The sequence below is a fragment of the Lutjanus erythropterus genome, chromosome 8 (assembly GCF_056507025.1).
Source record: "Lutjanus erythropterus isolate fLutEry1 chromosome 8, fLutEry1.hap2, whole genome shotgun sequence".
Taxonomy (NCBI): domain Eukaryota; kingdom Metazoa; phylum Chordata; class Actinopteri; order Lutjaniformes; family Lutjanidae; genus Lutjanus; species Lutjanus erythropterus.
The window spans coordinates 8,620,470-8,643,312 of NC_139324.1; the positions used below are offsets into that span (position 1 = coordinate 8,620,470).

At 40.2% G+C, this 22,843-nt stretch overlaps 1 protein-coding gene across 2 annotated transcripts; it reads right to left on the minus strand.

The window, feature by feature from the left end:
- Positions 1–2,433: 2,433 nt before the first annotated feature.
- Positions 2,434–22,232, minus strand: sf3b1 (splicing factor 3b, subunit 1). Of its 2 annotated transcripts, XM_084724422.1 has the most exons (24): positions 22,096–22,232; positions 20,996–21,168; positions 20,347–20,448; positions 20,005–20,119; positions 16,254–16,333; positions 15,936–16,121; positions 14,537–14,999; positions 13,391–13,512; positions 13,090–13,287; positions 12,869–12,970; positions 12,144–12,323; positions 11,969–12,055; positions 10,288–10,558; positions 9,486–9,631; positions 9,070–9,216; positions 8,581–8,706; positions 7,740–7,961; positions 6,400–6,582; positions 6,193–6,304; positions 5,941–6,061; positions 5,709–5,840; positions 4,116–4,388; positions 3,746–3,962; positions 2,434–3,067 (listed from the first exon to the last, which is right to left on the minus strand). In XM_084724422.1, exons 1-24 carry the CDS (start codon positions 22,121–22,123, stop codon positions 2,909–2,911), a joined length of 3,945 nt encoding a protein of 1,314 aa, XP_084580548.1. In that variant the 5' UTR covers positions 22,124–22,232; the 3' UTR covers positions 2,434–2,908. The 2 variants fall into 2 exon arrangements, with proteins under 2 accessions (XP_084580548.1, XP_084580549.1); XM_084724423.1 differs by lacking the exons at positions 20,005–20,119; positions 20,347–20,448; positions 20,996–21,168; positions 22,096–22,232 and adding an exon at positions 16,687–18,307.
- Between the last annotated feature and the right edge of the window lie 611 nt (positions 22,233–22,843).

The window sequence follows — 22,843 nt, forward strand, 5'->3', positions numbered from 1 at the left end:
TTTTATTGATTTTCAACATACACTAAATAGGGAAAATAAGCTGTGTGATGTGATAACCGAACATGGACTAAAGATACAAATGACAATATATATATATATATATATATATATATATATATATATATATATATATATATATATATATATATATATATATACATATGTATATGTATATATGTATATGTAGAGTTTGAACACTGCTGATTGGCATTCTCAATTCCTTGGATTTCTTTTTATATCCCTTTCCTGTTTTATACAGTTCAATTACCTTTTCCCACAGATCCTTTGACAATTCTTTTGCTTTCCCCATGACTCAGAAACTCACTGACCTTTCATAGACACGCACTGATTACAAGCAAACGGATCACAGGGGAGGATGGTTACCTTTAGTAGCCATTCAAACCCGTTTGTGTCAACTTGTGTGCATGTTATCAGGCCAAAATCTCCAGGGTATGTAAACTTTTGATCAGGGTCATTTGGGTAGTTTCTGTTGTCATTATGATTTAAAAAGAGTAAATACAGTTGCTTGACAATAAATGGCTTCACCCAACCACTTACCATGAGTGAAAAAAAAGTTTTCCCTTATCATTCGTATTCTCTGAAAAATGGCCAAAAAAATCACAAATTCTGCCAGGGTATGTAAACTTATGATCACAGCTGTATCCCAGAGCGATGGCAGGAATGGAGGACTAACCTCTGACTTTCAAAATTGTGAAATAAGGCATTTACCAACAAGGTAAAGACAGAAATAGCTTTCTCTAAATACTTGTCATTACATGAGTTTATCATTCTCCAAATGTTTGTAATTATTATTCAAGTCTTTCCTTTTCATAATTGATTAATCCGTCAGTGATTTTCTCCATTAGTCAGTTAAGGTGCTTGGTCCATAACAAAATGTTGATCAGTGTTCCCAAGTCCAACATGACTTCCTCAAATGTCATTTGGTCCACAACTAAAAAAATGTTCAGGTAACTTCCTAAAATGGATCCTAATATAAATTGTTTGTGTGACTGTTGTGAAAGAAAATGAGAAAGACAGGCAGAGGGCAGGATCTCTGCAGATACAGACTCCAACGCTCACTTCTAGTGGGTCATAAGGGATTTCATTGTTTTTTAGGAAAATGTTGCATATTATGTTCCTCGCAGCGTATTTCAGCACATCCCCATGACTCTTGTGCCAAGACACTTCAGGAGAGCGAGTGACAGAAGAGTCATAAAACTGTTCACACTGAAAAAAATCAGACCTGTGTCTAATTTTAGGAGCACATATGAAATCCAGAAATGAAAAGATCAGAGTCCATGTGATTTGTGCTGTTCACATTAGTCACAGGTGAGAAAAAAAAATCTGACATGGGCCACTTTTGTGTGCAGTGATCTCCCTCCTGCTGTCACTGGGTTTATAATCTGCTCATCATGCAGATAGACTCTGCTGAACTGGAGACAAACACAGCCTCCTGCTCACACTACAGTGATCAAACATGTCAGACAACACCTTAGGGAAAAAAGTCAGATTCCCTTTATGAGGATCCACTGAGAAATTTTGTAAGAATTTACAACCCCTCATTTATTAGGTGAAAGAAAAAAAACAAAACAATACAGCAATCATTACTGAGTCTTTTTGGGTGGCAATATTGTATCAATACATTATGCCTATGCCTATCAATCTTTTATCAAATAAATTATTGATCATGGAAATGCAAATGCAAATTTTTGGCACTTGGAATAAATTGTTTTTTCAGTCCCACTACATGGTACTGAGTTGCTTCATAGTCATATAAGTTTTTCATGCAGTGTTGGTCAGTCTCCCTGTTTGACAATCCCATTTTGCTGCAATAAAAATGAACAGACTGAAAACCAAATTATTTGATTTGTTAACAAATTGAAGTTTCCCTTTGGGGACATCATTTGCAGTTAAGGTAATAAATCATAACATATTATTTGAATGCGCAATACATGACAACATGTTCATAGTTAAAGTAATGATGAGTCAGCCTCCCAAGTCCTAAAACTGGTCTAGAAACCATCATCAGTTCTTTTCAGGGGAGTAACTTTTTTTTATTCTGCCAATTGTTTTCTGGATTAATCAATTATTTCATACATGAAATTTCAGAAAATAATGAAAAATACTCTTCACAAGTTCCCAGGGCCAAAGTTAACATACACAGACTGATCACACTTAGACACGCCACTTAGCCCTTATTGGTTTGGGAATAAATGAATAAAATAGTTGATACTGGAGGTCAAATTTTCCTGGAAACTATTACTTATTGTTTCATCTCCTGTTCTGATAAATACAATGTTGCTTGTATCAATGTAACTGATGTTCTTTTGTAGATCAGATGGTCAAATGGATATGCTTTAATTTCCATTCATCTATAATATAATAATATAATAACGTGGTTGTATGAAGAAATAAAAAACAGTGACACAGAAATGGTTTTTTATACACAAAATTTTATTTGGTTAAATAAAGCAACAATCTAAGAACAGAGGTGTGAAATGAGGAGCAGGTGTGTAAAGGGAGCAGCCGATACAGAGGCCTATCAATACACACAAACAACATAACCCAGATGTTTAAAACGTAGTAATGACTGCTCTGCATTCTTCAATCAACGCTTGTCTGACCTCAGACATTCCTTACATGGAACACTCAAAAGTAAAAATAAAAAAAATACATACAGACTCTACAATGTTCCTTCTTTTTTTTTCTCCTAATACCATGCACAGTTTGAATTTAGGGTGAATGAATGGGTGGCATCAAAATGTGACTGAATGTGCCAGTGTTGGGATGGTTTTACCCCAGAGAGACCAACAACTGCCAAATAAAAACCCACTCAGTCCAAAACAGACGACAACAGAAGAGTGATAATTATGGGAGGAGAAAAGTGAAGGGAGACATTATTTTATATTTACAAGACGTACTCTAGCTCATAGCGGACGTAAATGTTTTTCTCGTCATTGTAGACCTGTGGGTAGTGGGCGATGAGGGCGTCTTGTGAGCCGATGTAGATGGAGTTGTAAATCTTCCAGTAGACGTCTCTCACCTTCCTGGCTGGATGGAACAGACCCTGGAGAGACAAGCAAAACAAAAACAAGCTTATCAGTGACTTTTCTTTTACATCATTTTTGCAACCATAACTAATGCAACGCTTAAGATTTAAGTTTGCTTTTTGCCCTTGTTCAGACCTCCAGCCCAAATCCATTTTTGGCATACTCAAACTGTATCCAGGCTGATTTTTAGAAAGTCTGGAAAGCCAAAAAAACAACTTTAATTACTGTTACAAATCAGATCCAAGCCACATTTGGCAGTGGTTTACTTCTACTGATGCGTTTCAGTGTGGACACTCAATTTGAATTCAAAGTGTCTTTTGTGTCCACCTGCAAAACATAATAAGGGATAAAGATTCTCAGGTGCATAGATGGGCTCCCCTCAAAGCATTTGGGAGACAGACCTGGCAGTTACCTTAGATACACAGCTGAGCAGAATCCATGCTGATGCTAGCAGAGTGGTATGGAGGTCATACAGATGTCTGTCTGGTATGACAGAGTTGTACACCACCACAACAGTTTACAGGGGGTTGCGCAGGGGATTTCAGTGGCAAGTGGATATGAAAAACTGAATCTGGCTCTATGTGTATGCTTATCCTGATTTTAGCACTATAACCACAACAATAATGCTAATATAGTAGTGGATAATTCAGCAGTGTTGAATGTTTATTTCTGAGGGATGCTCCTGGTTATTTTACCTGTAAGCAGTACTGCAGCATGCGGCAGGGCCCAATGGCGACCCTCAGCCCCTCCAGGGCGCCCATAACAGCCTGGATTACATGAGGCGACGTCTCAAATACGTTGGGCCACACGTAGTTAAGCAAGTGGTTGAGGGAGTCTTCACAGCCAAAACCGTAGACGCCCAGAGACATGTGCTGCACCACTGCGCTGGCTGTTTGTCTGTGGACCAAGTCTCTGCAAGAGAACAGAAATAGAGGGTCAAGGCTCAACAGATTTTGGTATAATGAGGCAGGAAATTATAAACCAGTAGCTACATGTTTACTTAGTGATAAACTATAACCAAACAGTAAAACATTCAGGAATTTTAACCCTTGCTGTCCTACTCACCTGTCCATGAGTGCATCCTCCAGCAGCGGCGTGACAGCGTAGATGTAATCTTTGCCCATCTCTCCGATGTACTCAAACAGGAAGGAGAGGGACTTGAGTACACCATTTTGCACGTTGAGCTCAGGGACACGGTATTCGTTCATGAGTGCAGGCAGCACTGTGAATGGTGAACAGGTCTCAGCAACAATGGCAATGGCCACAGTTGTGCAGACTCTGTTCTGACGCTCCTGGACCTTCAGGTTATTGAGTAGAGTGGCCAAGACATCGTGGGGACTAAGAGGAAGGAGGTGGACAAAGTGTTGTTTAGGTTTGACATTTGCTGTATTTTATGGTGATATTTATTAACAATAGACATGATCAACAGCAATAAGAAACAAGTTTGGCAAAATGTTCAATAGTTCAACGCATTAAATGCAACCACCATGAAAGCACATAACAAACAAACTCAAACTCATAGCTCATAAACAGCCTGTCATATCCCTGGATAATGGAGTATGGCTGCAATATGAATCGCAATAAAATCACAATATGGTCAAGTGCAATATCCAAAACGTTTATGATTAAATAATTTAAGACTGCAAAAATTGCCACTTGTCCATTATGAGATGACTTTCGTAGTATCTGTAGATTGCTGAAGTCACAGTGTTTACTACATGTCTGATGATGCTGACTGGAAGGCTGTTTATACTTGGTATTAAACCGCATTCTGAATGATCCAATAACAAGTCAGCAGTCCTAAATACAGATGTGAATGCCCCGAAGACGCACTGAGGTCTGATTGCTCTGACCACACATGAAGATCATTCAGGTGGCATGTGACCACAATCTTAAGGCAGTTTTTACAAATGTTTTCTGGAAGGGCTGATTACTCAACTGATGTAACAAGTTCATCATTTGGTTCGCTGTAATGTAAATTAGGTATTTAGGCTCTCTGATCTGCCAAGATAAGTGAGCACACCGTCTGTTTCAACTGATTTCAACATTAAGCTTGCAGCTGCAATAACCTGAGGATCTCTTTAAAAATCTTGCAATTTTGAGAGCTGCTGAATGAAGAGAAATTTTACCAGTTGTGAATTAAATGTAATACATTAAGTGGTTTCTTTTCTTGTAAAAAAAACACAGTGTTGCTGTGAAGAGCAGACAGGAGAGAGGTTCTGTGGTGGTCTGGGATTTTATAACTACAATATGAGCAGGATGCACACTTCAACGTTCTCTTGACAGTTATGGAGATTCAACTGACAAACAGCCTTAGTGTTTATTGGCATATAAAGTGAGGACGTGAGATACCATCATGGTCACTCAAGACATGTATGGAGATGCGTTATAAACGCAGGTATGAAGTGACAAACTTAGTGCTGTCCACACATGATCTGATCATCCAAGACCCATTTTACACCAGGTATCAACAGCCTCTGTGACTCCTGACAGTCCACAATTGCTTACAATAACATTTCATAACCAAGATAACTGTCTACTGCTGGCAAGACAGAAAAAAGTCTGAAAACTGAAGCTTTTTGAATACATTCTATGGCTTCTATAAGGAAACAAAGTTCCATGCAAGCCAGCTACAGATACTCCAAACAGAGTACTCACCCAATAGCTTTGGCGATATAACCAAACGTGTTGACGGTCGCTCTGCGGATGGCTTTTTTGTGAGCCTTGAGCAGCTCCAGCAGTTCAAAACAAATCCTCATCCACTCCCTGGCCGACACATATTCAGCACCCCTGAAACACACACAAGGAATTTTAATAACTGCACTGCTCATTACTGTGCTCACTATAATCAGATCTATCAAACCACACTCTGGGGTTTTATTCTACTGACCTGTCAGCAATCCTGCCCACCAGGTCGATACAATTCTCCTGCACTTTCTCATGTCTGTTCTTGAGGATGGGAGTCAGGCGAGGAAGCAGGTCTTTGATTGGTGGGGTCATCTTGTGCATACCTGCAATAAAAGGACTATGGTTCAATAGCTATTCCAGATGTTTTCCTTTTCTAAATCCTAAAATATGAATGCCAAACAGATAAATAATTCAAATGTAATGACTGCTGATGAAGTTGATGACGGAGACATACCAATGACATTAACAATGGCCTTGAGTGCTCCCAGGATGCTACCCAGCACTTCAGGATACTCTTCTCCCAGGTACTCATACAACACCACACCCAAGTGACCCATCAGCTTCTCCTGCAGTGACGGACAATGAGAACATGCATTAGTTTCTAAAAGATGTTATACAATCGTTTCTTTAAAATCTGTGATCATATGTCTTCACAGTGTACCTCCTGGCAGGTCTTCATGACCACAGCTGTGCGGGAGATCAGATCGGCAGCCTGCTGACGGACTTTGGCTGACTTGTTGTTCAGACGCCACAGCACTGTACCACAGATCTGAGGCAGGTAGGGTTTCACACGCTTCCCGAGGGCGTTCACCACTGTGCCAAAACCATTAAGCATCACAGAGTCCTGGAGAACAGGGAGAAAGGATTACTTCAATAAAACACAAACATTCTGTGAAGACGATTTTTTCATACTGGAAAAACTTGACATTGCCAACTGGGAGGATAAGTCATTCATTTCTGAAAGGGATAATTCAGATTTTTTGAAGTGGGGTTGCATGAGGTATTTATCCATTGTGTATTATCTGCAGTAGATGGCAGTTGCCATGCTGCCTGCTTGGAGATGCAGAGAGGAGTACCAGCACAGAAGCTAACCAATGTACAGCTATGGACAGGGACAGCAGCAAAACGTACAAAAAAAACCCAAAAAACTTATCACTGAGCTTACACTATTTATTTGTTATTATTAAGAATATTTTCACTACTTCACCTTGTCATTGGCAAAAAAATAATTTTACCTCACAGAACACAGGAGTTGCTGCCTTGATCTGTTAGTTTGTTTGTGTTATTGTGTGACTTGAGTGAATCTGAACTAGCCTCTTAAAAGACCAGGTCACAGATTAATGCAATCAAACTAACAGATCCAGGCAGCAGTAGACCAGCAACTCCTGTGTTCTGTGAGGCAGAATGACTGACTTCACCAATGGAGTCTGGGTGAATGCAAGAGACTGATATCTGGCGTAAATAACGGTGGTTTCCTGTTAGAAAAAGCTGTCCAACAGCAGGGTAAAGTGATGAAAATATTCTAAATACAATGTACATTTCCAGTGATATTGCTTTTTAGGTGGCTAAAATACGTTTTGCTGCTGACACTGTCCACAGCAGTGCATTGCTTAGCTTCTGGTACCCCTTTCTGCTTCCCCCAACTGGGGGCACTGTAGCTAACAGTGTGACTGTGGAGAAATACCTCATACAACCACACTTCAAGCAATAAAAATTATTCCTTGAATAGACCGTCTTCCCAGCAACCATACTGATATGAAACAGCTGGGTAAACACAGGTGTTTCTAATGATACTAATTAAGTTGCTTTTAGTATAGCAGGTGCTTTCCGGTAAGCCAACCTGCACCACAGCAGCACACTGACCCTGTGTGACCCGAATCCAACGGCCTTAATTAATATCATAGCCATTACCTCTGTTTAACCTACTATTTCCTGTCAAAATGGCTGCTGTGAAAAAGGTGTGTTGCTCTTGATCAAGCTGATCAGTGTCTTTTGTCTCACCTCTGTCGTCTGTTCCTGGAAGGCATACAGGATACCGTCGATCAGCTGCTCCTCCAGCTTGTGGTCAATGTCGGCTGCACCCAGGTTGCCCATGATTTTCTCAATGGTCTCCATCACCATCTTTCTGTACTGCTCTGCCTCGTCTTTCAGGTCATCAACGATGCGAGAAATTATTTCTGCTGCTCCCACTTTGTTGGCCAGCTCCACTGTGGTGTCCACCAGCTATTAGGGGAGACAGACGGTTTAGAAACATGTGCAGGACGTGTCCAAACACTTCAGAATTTTACAAGTCTCAATGACTATATCTACATACACAAAATATTCTGGTTTTGGCCTCATTTTGAAAAAGACAATATTCCTACTAAGCTGTTTACATGGCTAATGTAGCCATGCAGTCTCGGATTATGGGAAGTAGAATGACTGGAGCCGCTTGAGCTATTTCACGTGTTTATGCTGAAATAGTATTTTGTCAGTGTTTAAGAACTTAAGCAAAATTCAAGACTTAAAACCTTAAACACAGATGTTTTCATTCAATCTTTTTGTATACTTTTAAAGACCTCATGGGTACTCTGTAGATCCTCTCTGGACCTCTACAATACCCTTAGAGCACTGGTGCAAAATCTTACACAGGTATCAAGTTTTGATATCTACTTGCAGTGACAGGCATAGTATATGTTCACAATTTCTTACTAAATCAATTTCTTTACTAAATTTGTGACCCATCTGCATCTCTAAGGTTCAGTAACTCCTTAAAACAGCTGGGGACTCAGTGACAGAATCCACATTTGATTCTCCGGCCCCCAGAATTTTCTGAGTTGAACTTGAACTTCTTTGTGCTAACCTGTCTGTAGTTGCGTCTGTCCAGAGCCATCCTGTGTTGCCAGAAGTGCTTAAAGAAGGGGGGCAGGATCTCGGTCTTAATGTAGTTGGCTTCCACACCATCGGTGCCACAACACTGTTTCACTACCTATGAGACAAAAACACAAGTGCAGGTCAGAGATGAAAATGTGTGACTCAGGACATGAACAAGGTTTCAGGTCCTCTCACATCTCAGCTCAGACAGAGAGCAGCGTTTGTAAATGTAACCAACGGGTGCAGGGTGAGAACAGGGACGACACAGATGTCAGCCCTGATAATTCTCATGTTGGTGTTCATGTAGCGAACTACTAGCCCTGAAAAAACCATGTGAGGGTTGAACAGGCGAGAATGAGTCGCAGGAAGTTTGATAACATTTACAGAAACCTGGTTTAGACAACACAAGATAAACAGCCAATGTTCATTCAGCATAACACTGAATACTATGACATGAGGTAATCTTCCCATCTCTTACCTTGAGAACAATCTTTTTCATCTCCTCATCAGGGGACTGGAATTCTCTGATGAGGATCAGCATCACCTCTCTGGTGTAGTAGTTTGCATACTCAGCATCCATGAGTGGGATCAGGTAACCAATAGCTTTGAGGAAGGCAGCCAGACCCTGAAGACAAAGGCCAGCAAATACATTGTGAATACAAACTGAACTCACAGATTGTTACTTGAAGACTTGAATAATAAATGTATTTGTCTGATGCTACCAGTAAAGTATTAACGGTCTTTCATCTGACCTTTACTGACAGCAGCAGCCCCTTTATGGAGACTCTATAGCAAGCAAATATTCACACTACAGCCACATGCAGGCTTAGTGCTGGGTGTTGATCTTGCAATAAATAGTTTGTTTCCTCAAAAACCTGAGAATGCACTTCTTACCTTTCCTCTGTGCTGTCTGATACCCTTCCAGAGCGGCTTGAGGACTGAGTCGAATGATTCAATACCATAGGGCGTAGCAGCTTCAGCAAGGGCAGCTATAGCCAGGGCACTGATGGTCCTCACTTTCTGCTGCTCATCCACCAGACCTGCGGTATCACACACAAGACCCAACAATCAGAACCTCAACTCAAGAAATGGTGATAGTGATTACTGATCAATTATGGCCTGCAGATTTCTGCAAATCTGCATTTCATTACCACTTTTAGGCACAATTTAAGCCATTACTGTATTATGGTTCAGCTTACACCTGAAACACCTTGAAAATTCAAAATACATAAACTAAATGTAAAAATTTTAGCTGGCAAGAATAAAAACAATACTTTTTTAAACCAAACATGTACTACCATGTACTAAATGCACCTTACTGCCACTTTTTTTTTTATTGTATTGCTTTTTAAGGAAATTTTAAGATCTATTTATATACATACAGGAGGAGGAACAGCAATTTGTTTATGTATGAAGGCACACAAGAAAATGACACTCAATCTTGAATTAATAGCGTCACTATATAAAAACATAGGTGTATAGAGAATCTACAAAGATCAGCACAGCACCACACAAGTGTAAAAGTACACACGTCGGTGTAAAACCAACTGAAAATATGTCTCTACATGTGAAAATAAAACCTAAACAGGATGCAATGAACAGTACTGTAGTACTTTAAAAGGCTGCTGTGTGAGATTAATCTACACTGCAAGTCTCCAAGGACCTTCAAAAACCTTTACATGTAACCAAGACTGACCGTGTTCGATAATCTCCACCAAGCTGCGAAGGTGGGGCAGAATGGCACAGCCCATAAGGATGGCAATCTGCTGCACAATCTTGATGCCTGTGTGTCGAGCCTGCCAGGACTTCTTGCTTTTGCACACAGCTTTGAGAAAGGGCAGGAGAGAGGGAATACCCAGAGCAGACGCCACCACAGCAAAGGCTCGGGCTGTGGTGTTTCTGACGTACTCATCCATGTTGTCGATATCGGGTCGCATTGTGGAAATCATTGTAGCCAAACCAGCAGCCTGGGACGGATGAGAAGACGACAAAGGTCAAATATCTGAGTTGATATTAATTGTCTTCTAATGCAATGTTTGAAGAACACACTTGGAAAAAAAACACTTTAAATTGTTTCCTTGGTGAATTACTAGGGTTGGGTATCAGTACTCAATATCTTTGAAGTATTGACTGGAATAATCCAGTACCAAGTATAATTGAAACTTCTCTGGTCAAACAAATCTGCATTCAATTCTTTTAGCACCCAAATTTAGAAAAAAAAAAAAAAGACTACTTATACGTTTTTGTTCACAGCCAATCTCTGCAAGCATTCTTCATAAAGAAAAACCTGCGTAACAAGGTATCAAACAAGCACTCCAGCCACATCACTTTAAGGGTACTGGTATTCATGCTGGTAATGTAATATTAAACCATATGTAGTCCTAGTAATTGCATAATGTTTGGTTTGTGTTAGTTAAATTGTGCAACAGAGCTTAACTCAACTTCGATTAATTCATGATTTAAACATTTTAAACCTAGTTTTGCTGAACTCTGATTAGAACTTATCTTTGATTTGTTTAATTTTTGTTAGTACAATCCAGTACTTATTAAATCAAGTCTTTTCAAAATTAAAACAGATCTTTTAATGAGTGTAACTTGTCAGTCTCATCAACATAACGTAGTTTATTGTGCTGTCAGATTGCTGCTTGACCACCCTGTTAATACAGGTGCTGCCTCCCTTTGTGTGCTGCAAGCAGGACAGCAAACAGTTTTCTGACATTAAATGAAATGTGTTTGAAAGGCTTAACATTAACAAATATGGACTGAAGCAGAATACTGTGTAACAAATAAACGTGAGTTTTAGAAATAAATACATTTTGCCTTTTGGACTTTGTTTCCAACTTGTGTGATCAAAACATGTCAACTCCAGAGTAATAACTCCAATCATACATAGCCACTACTGGAATCTAATTCTGCAAATAGTACAATAATAATAACATTATTAGTGTAGCCTCATCATTATCTGTAATTGTGCAGAAATGCATGATGAACAGACATGCAGGAAAAAGCTGTACAGCCTCCGAACGTTCTTCAGAATTTGAATGTTAGTGTTCTGAATGAAACTTCAAACTATTCAGGAGAGCCCTAATAACTATTTGTGTCAACAAGTCTGCATAAATTAAGACTGAAATAACAGCAGCAATGATGACTATCTATCAAAGCAGAAAATAACAAAATCCTGTCAGTGGAATATCTGATTGTAACCAACGGGTGCAGGTTGAGAACACACGAGGCATAAATGTCACGTCTGCTAGCTCTCATGTTGGTATTAATCTAGCGAACGACTAGCCCTGATCTGACCACGGACTGGTCGAACAGGCGAGAATAGTTCGCAGGAAGCAGAGTGTGTGCAATTTTTTTTTAGTGCTCAGTATTACCTTTGCCAAGTTAGAGATGATTTCTCTGCCTTCTACTCGAGCATAGTAGTCCTCATCAATCAGGAGGGGCTCAATCACCACCAGGATCTGGACAGAAAAAGAACACCAAGTTAAAAACCAATCCAACCAATCATAACCCACTAAAATAAGCACGCATCTCTCACAATCAGCCTACCTTATGTACATATGGTCGAACCAGGTCATCCAGCTTGTAAAGAATGCGGTCAATCACTTTCACCAGCAGGTGGCGCTCTTGGTCCTCCAGAGTGGGCGACATAAGTAATGGCAGGATCTGGTTGAACAGGGGTCCTGCTCCAAATTCCCGAGCCTTATCTGTTATCTGACGCAGAGCGGCCTAAGACAAGAGAGGGAAGAGGATCAGTCAGTGAGTTGAAATCATGTGGACTGAGACAGTCTCAACAGATCTGATGATTTGTCTGCTGCTCCCAGCGGATCATGATCGTCCGCAGGCCGACCTCCACTGAAAGGAGCAGCTCCTCAAAGAGGAGATTTCTTTAGCAAGCAAATATTCACACTGTAGCCACATACAGGCTTAGTGCTGGGTGTTGATCTTGCATTAAGTTTGTACTTTATGTATTTAGAAGTCTCTTTAAAAGATTTAGGAGAAGAAATGGATAGATAGTGTAAAGTTAAACCAATATGGATTTTTATTAGGTGTCTATCAATCTTCCTCTTCCTTGTTTTGCTGATGATCCTGTCCACAGAAGTACAGCTCATCACCTGTACTGATACCATCATGTTGTCCAATAGTTATGAATGTTTATTTTCACTCAGACTTTTGTGAATTGTTTTTACCACTTCAAGCTAAAGTTCTAGAGGCTTTAAAAGGGGTTACTGGAAATCATTCAAGGGCTCAACAAAGAAATGGCAGCGACCAACCTTCCTCATGGGTGGTGTTCCATTTTTAATCTTTAGTAGGAGCTTCATGATCTTCCTTTCTTTCTGCTCCTCAGGGCTCAGCGTGGACTCATCCACCTCCACCTAACACAGACATACAGAGCGAGTCATCAACACACATGTTGAACTTCAGACAGGACAAACATTCAACTGTTGATTTTACAGTATTTTACGTATGTTGGGTGCACAAATATGATGCTCACCAGCAGTTTGTCAAAATACTGGATGTCATCGGGTTTGAGGAAGGGGAGGTTTCCTGAGGGTTGGTCATTCATCTGTTTTGTGGTGCGGTCCTCTGCCTGCATGTGGAAGCCTGTCATGCCTCCAATAGGTGTGGGAGTGGCTGACAGCTTACGGGCCGGAGTGCGGATCGGTACATAGCCTGCTGGTGGAGGTAAGACCTGCGGAGAAGAATAATAAACTGTGAGGACTGTGGATACTTTCAAATAATATTTACTTAGGCTTTTGTCACTAGAGACTTTAATGCAATAAAGGGGCAAGGACCTTGTATCCCTCTGGGAACATGGCGTCAAGCTCCTCGTCTGTGAGAGGCCGGTTCCTCTCATCAATTTCCCTCTCCCACCTCCACGCCTGCAGCTGCTCTGGAGTCATGCTCATCAAGTGACCTGAAGAAAACAGAAGTGAAAACCAACTGAAAAACACAGGAAAGCTTAAAGATCCATGTGCCTAATACATGGTTGTTTAGATATTCATTAGCTTATGCAAATGTAGTTCCTTCTTTCAGAAGTTCCTGAATACAACTAGTGGTTGACCAATATGGATTTTTCAATGGCTGATGTCAATATTTGGAGAGCAGTCATGTACAATTCCATGTACATTACAATCCGCTACACATAGCAGAGTTCAACATTTATGTTTTTTTTATTTACCCAGACAGGCAAGTGTGTGAGAAATGTAGTTCCCTTTAGTCTTTCATGTGCTCCTGTATAAAGTAGTATTTTATTATTAGCAGTTATCAAATTACAGACTAAATCATTTGTTTTGTTGGTCCATAACCAAATATGATCAGTTTAATATGATGATAAATAGAGAAAAGCAGGAAATCATATCTGTCAGGGTGAAAAAGCATTTATTGCCATTTTAGCATCAATGCACCACATAACATTTTCCCTGCCCAGGTATATCCCTGCATAGTAATCTTAGCCGGTAGTGCTATTTGATATGGATTTATTAATGAAAGAATAGAAAGAGACATTGGGTGATGCTGCAGATTGCAGAACGTGGCTGGTATTTAAGGCAGAATGGGATATAGTATGCCAGAGGCAACATAATTCAATCAAATTATTTTATGTATTATCACATAATACATATTTAACACTAACCAGTGTTAACACAATCCTCTCCTAAATGTTCTGGAACTGTCCTGCCCTTTGAGAGTGAGTACAGGAACAACATCTAAAACATTCATCATGTCTTTCTGTGTTTTTTTTTTTTTTGGTGGCTGTATTGTCAATACTATCCTCTTGTCTTGGTACTGTGACTTCCTCTGCAAATCTTGGCCTCATTTTTTAAGGAATAATTTCTTTCATCTAATTTTTTACTCAGTCATACATGTGATATTTGTATATTGTATTGCTGTTTAGAAGCTAATGTAACAAAAGTAAAAAAAAAGAAAAAAGGTTAATTTACCTGGTGTTGGGGTAGCCATGTTCATAGCTGGTGTTCCTATGGGAGTTTTTCCTGGGGTGAGTAGCGGCGTTGAGGATCCCATCTGACTGGCAGGGGTTTCATCCCACCGAGATTTTCTCTTACTGGCACCTGGGGTTGGAGTCTCGCCCACTGATTCATCTCCTCTGTCTGTGCGAGGTGTTTCAGCCCAGCCACTTCCGTGTCCCGGGGTTTCCCTTTCTGTCTTTGGGGTTTCATCCCAGCGATTCTTGCGTACACTTCCTGTGGCTCCACCATGCCCAGGCGTGGCATGGCCAGGTGTGTCCCTGCCAGGGGTGGCAGCGCCAGCAGGTGTGTGACTGGGAGTGGGATCCCACATGCGGGTACTGGGAGTGGCCCCAGGGGTCTCACTGCCTTTAGGGCGGCCGGGGGTTTCATCCCATCGGCTATTTGAAGGTGTGTGTGCTGGTGTGTGTCCTGGAGTCTACAAAGGACCAGAAACAAAGAGATTAAACCGAGTCAGAAAATGTACAACATCAGAGTAGTTACCCAGCATAACTGAATTCATTCAAATCACAAATTTTCATTACACTGAGTGCTGACAAAAAACTGACCAAAATATTTGTACTCCCTGTACAGCACTTGAAGGGACAGATCAGATTATTTCAAGTGGGGCTGTATGAGATACTTGCCCATATTCAGTGTATTACCCACAGTAGACGGCAGTCAACACACTGCCAGCAGGAGCATCAGTGTAGGAAGCTAAGCAATGTATTGCTCTGGACAGGGTCAATAGTAAAATGCATTTTAGGCACCAGGAAAAAACGTATACACTACATTTAGAATATCTTTGCTTTGCTGTCTGACAGAAAGCTGTCAGACAGCAAAGCCAAATACTACCCTCTTTCCAAAGAAACCTCAACAGCAATTTTACCCCTCAAAAACTAAAGTCACACAGTAATACAAACAAATAATTGTGTAACAGATCATAATTGGTCACGGAAACTAAACCACAGCCTAAATTCAACCATCATGGTGTGAAATACATTTTTCCTGTCAATTTTCAAAGTCACAATTTTCAAAACGCTGAGAAAAAGACGACACAGATGTACTGTGTTTTGCTCTGAAGCACTCTGTGTAGCTCTGGAGGCTTTTTTTTTTAATCAAGAGCACTTAAAAATTTAATTTAAAATCTATCACTTTCTCCATGATTGACTGAAAATTGCATTTTCAGTGACATTGGGTATGTTTGTCATCGCAAACACACTGGTACTCCTGCTTCTCAAAACTAGGGGCATTTCGACCGCCATGTACTTTAGGTAATACACTAACTATATGTAAGTACTTCATACAACCAAACAAACAATCCAAACTTAATCCAAACTGTAAGCAGTAAGAGGCTGAAACTTGGGTGGCTTACCTCAGCAGAGGAGTCAGCCTGGTCCCAGCTGGACATCTTTTTGGGTGTAGCATTAGAGGGGGTTTGGTCAGCTGTCTGGTCCCAGCGACGCTTACGTTTTGTGGCAGCTTGGGAGGCAGCGGACCCATTGACAGCTTTCAGGTCCCCTGACTTGGCCTTCTCTGCCAGCTGCTGACGAATCTCTCTCTACAAGCAAAAGCACAAACGTCAGGATATATAACCGTGCCACAACAAAGCACAGGACTCTCTCAAGGATTAACATCTGACAACTTCATCTGAAATAGTCTGGAGTACAGGGCAAAATGGCTAGCTGCTTACCTCCTCTTTGGACAGGTTCTGCTCTAACATGACGTCCACGTACGACCTCACTTGCAGCTTGGGGTCCGGCGTTTTGCCCCCTGCGCGAAAGAGCACGAACAAGAACATAGGACACTCATCAGTATACACTCTAGGGACCAAGGTTATTACAAACACAGCAAGCAGAAACACAGCCAGCTAACCCTGACTCTCTTTACCAACAGATTAACTTACGTTCCTGTTCTTATAATCAGCTGATTCACAAAACATAGTCCTAAGAAATTACATACAAATATACATTGGTCTCTCTTACATACAGTCATAGCATTCTAATGAAAAACAAGCAGATACATAGAGAGAAGAGCTGAGGTTGAGGTGTTTTCTTTAAGTGGATTAAGAAGTTATAGCCATCACTGATGCAGGGGTCCTGGGCTGTGCTCTTCAGAATACGTACACTTTCAGTGCCAAGGGTCCTTCTGCAGTCAGACTTCAACCGGCAGAAAAGAAGCCTAGAAAATTTCTCTTTACCATTAGTAACACTTTGGAAAAGGGTTTGAACTCACACACAACAGTATACCACCTGTGTTGCATTGATATACGGCACTCAAAAAACAAAGTATCTTCTTGGGGCATAACCATAAAACTAGAAAAAATTCATATATGACCCTGTGCCCCAGATTCCCAAATATGTATACTAGCATAAAGAATGAAGTCAAGGGTTTGAGGCTACATCTAGGAATGACATTACTACAGTACAAAATATGAGCATCTACTTTGGCATTCAAATATAAAAATGAGGCAAAAAAAAGAGAAATCAAGCCCAACTTTAAGAAATAATAATATGACATGCCAGAGCCACACTGACTCATTAAAACCCTTGCTCTTATTCAATCATCATACATTTAGATCTTGACTTCCTTTTCAGGACAAAGGTACCTGATAAAATAGGGCAAAGATAAGTAGTCAAATATTTGGGCAGTAATTTTCCATCTTGAATGCATGGAGAATTTTATCTAAATTTGTTGGAAACTGATAAGCCAAATGAAAAAAACTTAAGAGGCTCTTGGGGATGAAGTTTGTTGTAGCTGGGCTGCATCTGATTCCCCTCACAGGCCCCAAACAAGCAGCCAGTGGACCCTGACCAAACTGACAAGTGCACAGTTCTGTGTTCCCCATAACCTACACAGGATGAGTTGCTGCACCCTTAACAGAGTGCAGTACAGGACTGGCAAAGCAGTACTGCTGTAGGAGAGAAATTAAGGACAGTTAGTATGGGCCTGTGGTATTGTGGTACACAATTTTCTTGATAACATATTTCTATTTTACAGAGAGAGTTGTAAAATAAAAATATATTTACACAACAAATTTGTACAAAGAGCTCTCTCTACATGCAGGCTTCAAATAAGCCCTACCTAGACCAAACCTGAGGTCCTCAGGCCATTCAAGCTCATGTTGTCAGGGGAAGTGAAGATGCAATTAAAATGGAAATAAAGATAAACTACCTGCCTCACAATTACCGTTTGTGGATTTAGACAAAATTTTGCATGTTTCTACACTTACAATGCCATTTCAAGGCACAATTTTGAAGTCTTGCAAAACTACACAAATGGCTGATTCATGATAAGCTACATAAATTCAAACTCAATAGGCCTAGAAACTGTGACCCTCAGATCTGTAAGAACAGCTGCTTTCACTGGACTGCACATTATAACTATCTTGCCATGCAGTGTACCTATAGTGAAGCCCGAGGATCTTGCCTGTCTATCAAGTATAACAAGCTAACAGAGGTGGTTGACTTAACAAAAGACACTTAAAGGGATAGTTCAGATTTTTTGAAGTGGGGCTATATGAGTTACTTGTTCATAGTCAGTGTATTTCCTACAGTAGATGGCAGCCAGCACACCTTAAGAGTACGAGTGTAAGAAGCTAACCAATATACTGCTATGGATAAGGTCAGTAGCAAAATGTATGCTAGCCTTTTCTGAACAGTAACAACTGTTATATATAAGCCACATATCACTCTTTCTAAAGCAACCAGAATCCTTCACCAAAAAACATTAATCTTACATCGCAGAACGTAGAATTGCTAGTCTACCACTGCCTCCATCTGTTAGTTTGTTTCTGTTATTGTGTGACTTTGGTGTTTTAAAGGTTTAGTTTGGATTCACCAAACTCAGACAATAACACAATCAAACCAACTGAGGAAGCGGTGGGCCACCAACTCCTGTGTTCTGCGAGATAAAATTAATGTTTTTGCCAAAGGAGTCTTGTTGCTTTGGAGAGAGCAACATTTAGTTTGGTTAACAGAGGATTCCCATCAGAAAAGCCTATCCAATGTCAAGGTGAAGGGTGAAAATATTCTAACCATAGTAGGATTGGGCGATTGGATCGTCTATCGTCTATCGACGATGAGCTGATTCCATCGCCAATTGCTGTTTTTGCCCGATTTTTAAGGTGATGTTTGTCATTTTATTAACTAAAGCAATAGTCTGCAGAGTGACAGCCTCTGCTCTGCACAGCGCTCTCATCCAGCGGCGCAGTACACATCCATTCAGCTGACCACGAGTGCACTGAGCTGGGTGAGGAGTGAGAGGAAAACAGCTTGTAGATTCAGACTCTTTAACTCTTTCCACACAGTAAAATTAGGATTTATTTTGACCAAACCAGAGTTGGTGATTGTTGGAAGAGTGGACAGACTAACAAAGACGGTTTTGGTGAGTTTTACATGTTATTCTGTCGAGTTTAAATGAAGTGTGTTTTCGAGCCTTAATGAGCCAATTAAGCTTGTATTAGTTCAGTAAAAGAGAGAAACTTGAATTCATAAGGTGAACGGTTGTATTTGTCCGTTTAAAATGGAAAATACACTTGGAAATTTTTACCATATCGCCCAACTCTAGACTATAGCACACACTTAAACGGATATCCATTTTTTCATACAACCCCACTTCAAAAGCCCATACTATCCTTTTAAATTACAGCCCAGACAAAGAGAAATTGGGAAGACAAATGAGACCTGACTGACAAATTCTGTTAATGACTTTAATGCTCCCATATGAGCTTACATAAATAATGATTCTGGGCTGACTACACCAAAGTGACCCAGCATATTTCTCTCAACTGCCTGCCTTCAGGAGGTAAAGCTCTGTCTATGAACGAGCACACTGTCTTCAGTTGCTGAGCACATATCACTGGCCAGTAACCTACACCATGAACAACCCTCAAACTTATATTTACAACAAGAAGACCCTGCACTTTCCCATCATAATCTTGGCTGACTGTCACATGGGATTGTTAACCCTTCGACTCACACACAACCCATCTGCGACCCATGTCTGTTAGGTGAATTACCCCTTTGAACACTGAACACCTAACCACCTCTCCCACTGAAAAGAATGGTAACCCTACAATTGTTTTATTTTATTGCACACACCAGAATAAAGCTTTAATTTTGCACATTAAAATCATAACAATAAAGTTCCCAAACCAAAGTACTTAAATAAACTATGAACCCACACCAACATGTTGAAAAGTTGGATACAAATGCAGATCATATATTAGAAAGGAAATGTACAATGACATAAAATGTTCTCAGACCGCAAAGGATTGACCACAGGGAAGGCATCAAGTCTGGGAAGCAAGCTATTGCATTGTGGTCGAAGGGTTTAACAGCAAAACTATGGATGTGAAACCATTGGTAGTCATGGGGGTCACAAAAAAGTGAACCGTGAAAAGGGGGGAGGAAATGGGGAAGACAAAAAATAGCAAAATTTACCATCTGCAAAAGGGTCGAGACGCTCAGGTGAGATGATCATCTGTCTGCGCCGGGCTTTGTATTCATCTTCGCGCTCTGCGATCTTCTGTGGACGATGCTCAGCAAATGGGTCATACTGCAAAAAAAAGAGGGTAAAGAAAATAAGTCTATTTCTAAACTGAAAAAATAAAATAGTCCTTTGTAATGAACAATTAAACAAAGAGACAAGAAAATCTTTACAAGTCTGATTCATTCTACAATAACAGAAAATTCACTTTGACAAAACCAGGAATGTATTTGATAGCAAGAGCACAGATTAAAACATAATGACAGATTTTTGTGACACCATAAATTAACACATACTTGCTCGTCTGACTGAGGAATGGCATTGAGTATTGCCACTGGTGCATGGTACCCTGGCTTCTTTTGTCCCAGCAAGCTTGTTGATGAATCATCTTCATCGTCCTGAGGAAAGAAAGACAAACAAGAGTCTAGTCAAATCTCGCCAGGATGGCAAGACTCTCCTAGCTCATATCCAAGAGGCAAAGGGGAGCAGTCAAGCTCCAAAAACACCAGAACTGTGACAGAAGAAAGTAAGGAGGATCTGTAGGTTGTAAACACTCACACACTCTGCACCTTTACCGCTGGAGCATCGGTGCAATACAGCTTTGCAATGAGTGTGTGAAACAGAGCCGATTGGTTGTTTGTTTGTGTGTGAGGTAAAGGTGTGTGTGTGTGTGTGTGCATCTAAATATGATATTGCGTGTGTAACAATACACATTTACTGAGATTTGTTACTGCTTGTTAAAAGCACGAGATGTGGATATTTTTTATAGCGGAGAGAAGCCTTTGATACTACTTGTGGTGTTTTTAAGAGATGCCAACAGATGTTTTACATTGGTGCTACAAAACTTTCAACTTCTGTAAAACTGTGCTATGTGCAAAAAAGTTGACATACAGCCCTGTGACATCATCACCAATGTATCTATGCCCTTCATTCAAAAATACTTACGTCCTCCTGTTCATTGGCAGCAATGGAAGTGACATATCCGGCAAAGCGACTGTCGCTGCCTCCATAGATCTCCTGGTCATAAAAGCCAGTGGAGTCGAGGCCCACTCCCTGCTCTCCTTCCTCCAGTAGGGTGGCCTTCATCCCCTGGATCTCCAGGATCTGGGCCTCGATATCTTCAGGGATAGAAAGAAATAAACCAGACAGTGAGAAATTGTTAAATTACTAGGTCTGTATGATAATAATAAAATAAGACCTATAAAATATCCTACTGTGACTACTTTGACAGATATTGAGATAAGATATGTTCGTGGTAATTTTGCATGCCATTTTAAATTAAATTTTCTTAAATTGATGATTGTGTGATATTTGCTGTACCAAACAAGGATGTTCCCTTACGTCTGGAAATATGATTTGTGGGCCGGGGCATTTTAAGCCACCGCAATGCTTCATCTCCAATGATCTGTTGTGACACATTTCGCTTACACGATTTGATAATATTTCAATCGATTGTCCAGACCTACTAATTACCAAAGCTCCCGAGTCGGCTTTAAGAGAATACAAATGACGCTAATAAGCGGATCCTAATTACTTACAAGATACAGTGGCCATGCTGCTAAACGCAGTGCATGGAGCAGTTAAACATAACAACGTATGTGTAACGTGTGGTTGCGCGGTGTTGTTAAATGAAGCTAATGCTAATTGGGTTAGCCAAGTGAGAACCATTTTGACGTTAGCGTTTAGACAACAGTAAATAATTATTGAACAGAGACTGTGCGGCATGGCGGGCGTTTTTCTTATTGAGAGCATGCAGTTGAGTCTGGTTGTGAAGTTGCATACAAATCCACAAAAACCTCATTAAAAAATGCACGGCGACGGTAGCTAACTTGCACGCTACAAAGCTAGCAGCCAAGCAGCGCCATTATGTGAGCTGTCCGCGTTGCGTCGCACTGTGGCCTGCTGCTCACCACACTTTACAATAACATATTAATACCTTAGTCTGTCCTCCATATTTCCATATCTGCTACAAACCCCTTTACATATAATGTTGTTAAAAGTAATCTGAAGCAGAAGCTAGTAAGTATTTTTTATAAGTAATTTACCTTCGTGCGTTTTGGCGATCTTCGCCATTTTGGTGGTGGTAGATGGAGTCTGAAACAGGAAGCGTGTGAATCTTCACTTCCGTCTCTTTCTAGGTCTACTCGCGACACTTTACAATCGCTTATTTGTTGATTGTTTTATAACGACTCAAGAAGAGCAGGCTGATCTGGAGTCGGCGTGGAGTATTTGTTTAGTGGTATTGATACCACAGTGTAGAAATACTCTTCTCTCTACATTTAAAATGAAAATAATATATATTATAGGTAAAAAACTGAAAATATCTAAAGTGCATTAGTGTTCAACACGCAGATGTAATATCATCGGTAGTGGGATATAAACCAAGTACATTAACTCAATTACTGTATTTAACATTTACGACTTCGAGATACTTTATACTTCCACCCAACAACATTTATTTGACAGCTTTAGTTACTTTACAAATTCAATTTCATTTTTGTACATAACATATATGGAAATGTACAAGTCTAGTTGAAGGTATTACACAGAAATGTATTTATTTTGTATAATCGTTTGTCATTTTTTAAAATGCAAGACCATTTAGTTGTTCTGGCTTCTCAAATGAGGATGATTTCAATTTCAATCATTTAATTACTGTTTTAATAATTTGGAGGTTCAGACTATTGGGTCGACTGTTCAATTGTTCCTGCAGTAGCAAGTTGTCATTGAGCTTTGCAGAAGAACATAAATGCACTAAATATTACATGTCAGCACTAGAAGAAAGACATGAAT